An 8,293-nucleotide genomic window follows, 5' to 3' on the forward strand; every position below is an offset into this window, starting at 1 on the left:
GCCTACTGTGTCCCCCTCTTGACTCAATATCCCAGAATGCAACGGGAGAACTGGGCCGCCCTGGCCATACTCGCCCAGCTCACCAGGTATAAACTGCACTTAAAAAAAAATCTGAATTATTAGTATTTTATTTTCTGTAATCTAAGTTGCCATCAGCCACACGGGCCCTTTCTCATTTCTCTAACTCCCCTCCTCGACCCCCCTCCTCGACTCCTATCCTCGAGACTTAGTCCCGCCCACAGAAGATGCGAGCGGAGGAGCCGAGGAGGGGAACCAAGGAGAGAGGAGGGGAAGCAGCAGGCGGTTAGAGAAATGAGAACTCCTCTCCTCTGAGCGGTCATTTTAAAGAGACGTCCATTAATGATGACAGGAGGCAGCAGCCCTCTGTCTGATGGACAGATGTGTTCATGACGACGTATATATTTACTTTGATTAATTCACAGTGCGGTATAATGAGACAATAACAGGCTACAGAGGCGGACACACACACACACACACACACACACACACACCACACACACACACACACACACACACACACACACACACACACACCCACACACACACACACACCACACACACACACCACACACCACACACACACACACACACACACACACACACACACACACACACACACACACACACACACACACACACACACACACACACACACACACACACACACACACACACACACACACACACACACACACACACCACACACACACACACACATATATATATGTATATATTTATATAAATATATACAATTTCAGAATCAAACGGAGCACTCTCATAATAACATAACACTATCAGAGACTGGATATACCCATTAGCTAAACCCAAATTTAGCTTTCATCAAAGATTCTTAATGAGAGGTTGAAAACCGTCTCTGCTTTCATGGAAACCCCAGAAACTGGTTGTGACGGCTGCTGTTCTTTACTGAATGGTTAGTATAATCCATGTAGGGTCCAATTATTTGTATTGGCCAGTGTTAGGTAAGTGCTGGTTTTGTACCCTACATCTATGTTAAGCTGTTCAACGTTCTACTGACACTATTTTATGTAGATATAAGATAATACATTGAGAGAGCTGAGACAGGCTATACAAGCTTATCTGTTTGAATGTCCTTAAATTACAGTATTCCAAACAGCAGAACTTCTGTGTATGTGATGTGACTGATAACCTGACATGCTTTAGCCTTTTCCCACACCTACTACTACTGATCAGCCTGCTCTCAGCTTTCTCATGTGTCTGTGTTGTATTGAAGCAGTGTCCTAAATGTAAAATTTGTTTTAAGAACTGCTCACCTGTGGAGATTGCAGTGGCAAAGTGTTCCTGTGTAGCTGGAACAGCACTCTGCACCCACAATGTTGCACTGCTGTTCCAGAGCGCACACTACTCCACACTCAACCTGGCTGCTGTCCCCTGTCCTCAGCTGCTGTCCCCCTGTCCTCAGCTGCACTGAAACAGAGCAGCGATGGCACAAGCCAAGAACCATGGTAAGTACAGTATGTGTTCACAACCAATCCACGGTTTAATGAGTATTTCCTTTGTGCCAAGAGCTGATCTCGTATGTTGCATCAACGACCTTTTCAATTCGTTTGACAATTATTTTGTGTAATGAATAGGGTGTGAAACCAGGCAGAGTGAGTGACATGGTGTTCATTTCCACTAAGCCAAAGCAGTTTACAGTTGCTGACGGTGTAAGGTCATATCTATTGTCCTAAGTAATTGTATGTAGCCTGCTACAACTTTGTGATTGATGTCTGAGTGTAAAATTGTTCTTAAAGTCCTAATTATCATATAAACATGTTCAAAGGAGTACACGTTACAAGGCCGTGCGGGGGGGGAGCTGCCAGACCCAGATGTCCTCAAAGTCAGCGAGGTATACAAGGACTTCTCAGCAGACATCGCACCACGAAAAAAGAACGAATGGCTCACTACTCAACTTACTCAATAATTATCCATTAACAAAAGTTGTGGATGCTAACTAACTTATCTTGCATTGATAAAACACTCTTTCAGAGGAAATGTTGGAAATGCACACATTATATATATTGTTTGCATCTACTTTCTGGATAGTGTACATCTGTTCATCTGTTATATAAACTAGCATTACTTAAATATGCAGAGACTAATTGAAATGTTTAAATATGTATTTTCCCCCCCGATATAACATCAACCTATGTATTGTAAAAGTTTATTAAATTAATCTGTGAAATGTTATCATATTGTGGATTTATTAAATTATGTATTTTCCTTTGTTATTTAAGTATGTGTTTGTTTTGAGGATATAATTCATTAGTACCTGAACATAGTATGGTATAACTGCTTTTTGTAATGACCACAATGAAATACACAATTGGTTTGGGAGCAAGAAATCTTTTAATCGTTGTTGCCCAGGCTTGCCGAAATGAATGGAAACTTATCTCCCGATTATAACATTGTGTAACTTGCTGCTGTTAAATACCGTCAAACTATGTGCAATATATACTTTATATATCATATTTAATAACTGTAATATATACGGGCTGCTAAATCCTAAGAAACTGCTACAGGATTTGATTTGTTTTTATCTGTATTTTTGAAAATTATGTAACTTTTATCTTTTTTTTCGCATATTGTTTATTGTATTATAACTTAGTACTTTTTTTAGCATATTGTTTATTATATTATAACTTATTACTTTTTAACGCATGTAAGATATTCAACACTAAGCTGTCTTGGCTCTTTCCTGCTGTAACGCTGCAAATGTCCCCTCTGTGGGACTAATAAAGGTATTCTGATTCTGATAACGGGACGAATTTGTACAAAGGGGCACACATCAATGTAGTGCCGCCTTTCTTACACGCTGGAAGGCCAATCGCTTTTCTTTACCCCGAAATCCGCTCATTCTTTCATACACACATACGGGTATTGGACAGGTAACCCTCCCTTCATGGAGGCCTGATAACACATGGTGAACGCTGAGAACGCTGCCACTTGGAGCCTTTTTACAAACTCTAAAACACTCTTTTTTGAATACTTTTTATTATTTAATGTTCGTGTTTCACAGAAATAGCTTTAGGTCCCGTTCAAATGTACAAAAGGTTCAATCTGCAGCTTCGTTGCATTCAATGCACATTGTGAACCCTCCAGTCAGATGTAGTAGTGATTGATTTGACCTTTTATTGGACATTTTACTCCATCGTCCTGTGTTTTTATAAATATTGTAACTTTATTTTGTATTTATTGGAACATTTTCTTTCCAATAAATTCATATTCGTATAAATTATTGTATTTTTTAAAACATTTTCTATGAATATTTTTATTTAATGTTCTTTATTTTACATTTTCTTTGTAATTATTTTGTTTTCATGCTCTTTTTTTAATGTTAAACTACTTTCTCAAACCCAGTAGAAGCAGCTATGGGACCAGTAAGAAATGTACATTTACACATGTGTTCATATGGTCTAATGCTAATCCACACAGTGCTTCCAGTAACTGAATGTGAACAAGTAACCAGCTCTTATTAAAACAGGATAATTTAAAAACCATCACAATAACACACTTGGAAACACCCAGAGGACACAACGTTTGTATTTTAATCAGAAATCGTGCAAAATGGGTCCTTTGTGTACTTAAAGTCATATTTTAATACTTTTGGTCCTTTACTAAAGTCATGTTTAAAGTACAATGGGAGCCAGAGCCTTTTCTTATCAAGCTCCACATTTGTGGAATCAGCTTCCAGTTTGTGTTCGGGCGGCAGACACCCAATCCGTTTTTAAGAGTGCGCTTAAGACCTTCCTTTTTGATAAAGCTTATAGTTAGGGCTGATTAGATTCAGCCCCTAGTTTTGCTGATATAGGCTTAGTTTGTCGGGGGACATCTTACTTCTTCCTTCTCTCTGTCTGTACCTGTGTACTCTCATGTTCCGAATTATCCAGCTTCGCCACATTTATTTTTGGTGTCTATCTACACTGAGTCGTGGCTGATCCTCAGTCCTGATCTGAGTACTGGATTTCGAGTCGTGGCTGAACCTGTCACTATGGTCCTGCCTGACCTTCATCATACTACTTCCCTGATGGCTCCCACAGGATTGCTGACATCCTCGTAGATTCATCTTCTCATTACAGACACATGCATTTCCAACCATTTGGTCTACCTATGTTGCAAATGTATTATCTCTTCGATTTACACACGGCATCCATTGCAGGTCTGTCCTTCCTGGGAGAGGGATGCCTCCTCTGTTGCTCTCCCTGAGGTTTCTCCCATGTTTCCTTTTAAACTGTGGGTTTTCTCTGGAAGTGTTTCCTTGTACGATGTGAGGGTCTAAGGACAGAGGGTCTGAGGACAGAGGGTCTGAGGACAGAGGGTCTAAGGACAGAGGGTCTAAGGACAGAGGGTGTCGTATTGTCATACTGATATTCTGTACACACTGTGAAGACCACTGAGACAAATGTAACATTTGTGATATTGGGCTATATAAATAAACATTGATTGATTGATTGATTGATTGATTGATTGATGTTATTTGACAGATGTTCGGACAGAGAAGAGTACCTGAACGCCTCAGGACTTATATGTGGATGCACAGCATTTGAAAGGCTCTGAGTGACACCTGAATGCAGAGAGTTGACACTGCAGGCACTGAACTTTTCAGCAGAATCACAGGAAGATCAATTGTGTTGAAGCTGTGGAGAATGCAAATGTCTCTTTATAGTCCTTTAGTGTCTCTTTGTAGTCATTTTGTGTTTTTGTAGGCAAGGCAAGGCACGTTTATTTATATAGCACCTTTCAACACAAGGCAATTCAAAGGGCTTTACAACAAATGAAAGACATTAAGAAAAAGGCATTTAAATCAGTCATTAAAAAGGAAAGAATAAAATAAACATTAAAAGAAAAATACATGGATAAAAATTACAGTGCAGTTTAAGATGTGAATAGTTCAATTAAAAGCAGCGACAAAAGAAAAGTCTTCAGCCTGGATTTAAAAGTAGTCAGAGTTGCAGCGGACCTGCAGGTTTCTGGGAGTCTGTTCCAGATATTTGGAGCATAGTAACTGAACGCTGCTTCTCCATGTTTAGTTCTGACTCTGGGGACAGAAAGCTGACCCTGAAGACCTGAGAGATCTGGATGGTTCATCATTTAGCAAGAGGTCAGAGATGTAATTCTCCATGGAGATTTTTCTTCCCAGTCACTTCTTTACCTTATTTGGAGTAATGGCATCTATAACATCTTTAATTTTTGAATTAAAATGATCTACTAGCTCATTTACTGAGATGTTAGCAGGGGCAAGTGTGGAAGAAAAATTCTGAGTAAACATTTCCCTAGTATTTTCAGTTAAATCGCTTTGTGGTTACCTCTTTTTGAACAGAAATAGAGCTCTCAAAGAACACACAGGAATGATCAGAGAGTGCAACATCAGTCACCACAACCTTAGAGATATTCAGACCCTTTGAGATAATTAAGTCCAGAGTGTGCCCCTTATTGTGCGTGGGCTCCGTCACATGCTGAGTCAGTCCATAGCTATCAAGAACACAAAACAGTTCTTTAGCCCCTCTGTCCTGGGGGTTGTCAACATGGATGTTAAAATCACCAACAATGACTAGACGGTCAAAGTCAAAACACACTATAGACAGCAGTTCAGTAAAGTCATCAAAACAGCTTGCACAGTATTTGGGTGGTCGATAGATATTTAGGAACAGAGCTCGAGAGGAGCATTTCAGCTGAAGGGCCACATATTCAAAAGAAGCAAAGTTCCCATAAGATGTCTTCCTGCATTGAAGGGAATCATTGAACAGAATAGCAACTCCACCCCCTCTCTTAAGCATTCTTTCCTGACTCATAAAACTAAAGTTGGGAGGGGTTGATTCGATAAGAACAGCTGCACTGTCATTTTGTTAAATCCAAGTTTCCGTTAAAAACATAAAATCGAGATTGTGCTCAGTGATAAAATCATTGATTAAAAATGTTTTTCCTGCCAAAGACCTGACATTTAATAAAGCTAGTTTAAGTTTGTTAAATACACTATCAGTAAGATGTTTTGTGACAAGCTGTGGCTGACATGGAATCACTGCTAAATTTGATAAACTCACACAAACGTTTGAGCGCTTTCTGTTTCCAAGCTGATTCACCGCTCTTAATCTATTACCTATCAACACAGATATCGGCAAAGCTACTGGCAGGCAGGGCCCTGGCATGTCCTGGAAAGAGTTGAGAGTGCCAAACGCCCTTGAGCCTGGACCCAGCACATATCAGTGAGAGTTTGTTGCGTTTTGTACACACACAGCCTTATCAGGCTTCGGAGACTGCAGATGCTTTCTTGAATGGAGGGGAGGTGGTTGACGTTGGCATGGTGATGAAGCCGGGGGAGATGGTGCGCGTCTCTGCGGTGATTTTGGTGGGCGTCGTTGAGGAGCGGGGGTAAAGGACATGCTGCCAACCCTGCGTATCGCTTTAGTTTGGTCTTTGAACTCCAGGAAGGAATCGGTGCCAACCCTCTGTATCTCCTTCATGTGTTCAGCAATCTCCAGGAGGGTGGGCAAGGGTGAAAGGGTAAACAGAGAGTAGAGAGAGCTGTGGGGTGAAGGAAGAGTATCCTCAGAGGTGATAGGGGGGTGAAGGGCGGTGGAGACTCCTCCATTTGTCTCCCATAATCAAGACATTCCTCAGGCGGGTGCAGTGATAGATTTTCAAGGTTGTCTGCGCGATGTGTTGTGTCTTTCTCCTGTTTGGATTCCTCTTGCCGCTTGTCCTTGGCAGAGGGAACAGATTGATGACGTAGACAATTTCACTCCTGACTTGTTCAGGCAAACTCCATTTGCCTTAAAAAGATGTCTGCGGTCCCAGAAAAAGTTAAAGTTGTCAATAAAATGGACAGAATGGTCAGTACAGGCAGTGGAAAGCCAGGTGTTCAGTGCAAACAGTCTGCTGAATCTCTCCACTCCTCTTCTGACTGGCGGTAGAGGGCCACTGATGAACACCTCTGCATTTAGAGAGCTGACAGTTTCCAACAAACATTTAAAGTCTTCTTTCAGCACTTCTGACTCTTGTTTCACAACATCATTTGTTCCAATGTGCAGTACCACATTTTTTACATTCTGATGTTCAGCCCCAATATGCTGGATCTTCTCAGCCAAGTCAGAGACCACATCCTTGGGAAAACAGAGTGCTTTGGTGTTGTTCTTACTACACAGACCTTTTACATCTCTTACAGCAGAGTCACCCACAATCAGAGTTTCAGGCCCAGTCGTTAGCTTTCCCTCTAGCCTTTTACTTTTTGAGTAGCTATTGGTCCTTACCCTGCTGTGTGAAGAGGACGGGTTATCCAGGTCATCAGAAAGAGATCTCCGGTTCTGGGTCAGTGGATCGTATCTGTTCTGGATTGGCACACTCGGTGGTTTAGGAGGATTGTTTGTAGTTCTCCCTTTAGCAGCTGTCCACGGCTGTTTCCTTGTAGGAATAGGGGTTGAAGAGGCGCTCTTCCTGGGTGATAACAATGCAGGCCAGCCGGTCGCATCACAGATTTCAGATCGCTTGGCTCTGCCTGTTGTTCGTCCTCCCAAATCCCATGGAAATGATTTACTCTTCGGTCTTGCACCCAGAGACTTCAAGGGAGGACTTCCACTTGTAGATTTTTACCCGGTACACAGCCCTCCTGTTCCTTGGAATCCTTGTAGCTTCAGGGGGGGGGGAGACCGAGGGCTCATAAGAAGAGACTCTGAGGGAGGAAGGCACGTTATCTTGAGATCCATTGACCTCTTCTTGCAGAGCTGCTGCGGACCTCCATCCGGCGACTCAAGGTGAGTCCTTGCTGATTCCCATCAATCTGTAATGGCTTCAGGGCGAAGTTATTTAGTCCTATATATTACTTAAGTAAAGGGAAAACAGGTTTAAAATATGACTTTAAGTACAAAAAGGACTCATTTTGCACGATTTCTGATTAAAATGCAAAAGTTTTATCAGCTAAATGTAATTTAAAAGTACTCTGGTCTATAAATAAATTGTCGAATAATTTATAAAAATAAGAAGTTCAAGAAAATGTTCCAATAAATATAAAAAATATTAAAATATAGACGTTTAATCAGCTAAATGTACATTAAAAGTACTACAAAATAGTAATATTCATGTAAAAATAATCTGTAATTGTTTTAGAGCACTGTTGGTATGAGTAGCAATATTAAGTCTTAAATATTGCTTCAGTTAAAGTGCAAAAGTGTTCAAATATGGCTTTAAGTACAAAAGGGAGATTTGGTTGGCTGTTAACCAAAGGCCGGTCAGGGGCAATGTGGTGGGTCTTGTGTGG

The 8,293-nt window shown here is 41.0% G+C and overlaps 1 protein-coding gene across 1 annotated transcript in view; it reads left to right on the plus strand.

Annotated features, from left to right (window-relative positions):
• The first annotated feature begins 1,483 nt into the window (after positions 1-1,483).
• LOC117465840 (uncharacterized) overlaps positions 1,484-8,293 on the plus strand; it is a 14,228-nt gene continuing 7,418 nt past the window's right edge. Inside the window, exons 1-2 of the mRNA XM_071206973.1 lie at positions 1,484-1,505; positions 7,759-7,790. Of these exons, the coding sequence (XP_071063074.1) occupies positions 1,484-1,505; positions 7,759-7,790 (54 nt within the window). The remainder of the gene's footprint in view (positions 1,506-7,758; positions 7,791-8,293) is intronic.

This window comes from Pseudochaenichthys georgianus, chromosome 20 (assembly GCF_902827115.2).
Source record: "Pseudochaenichthys georgianus chromosome 20, fPseGeo1.2, whole genome shotgun sequence".
NCBI lineage: Eukaryota > Metazoa > Chordata > Actinopteri > Perciformes > Channichthyidae > Pseudochaenichthys > Pseudochaenichthys georgianus.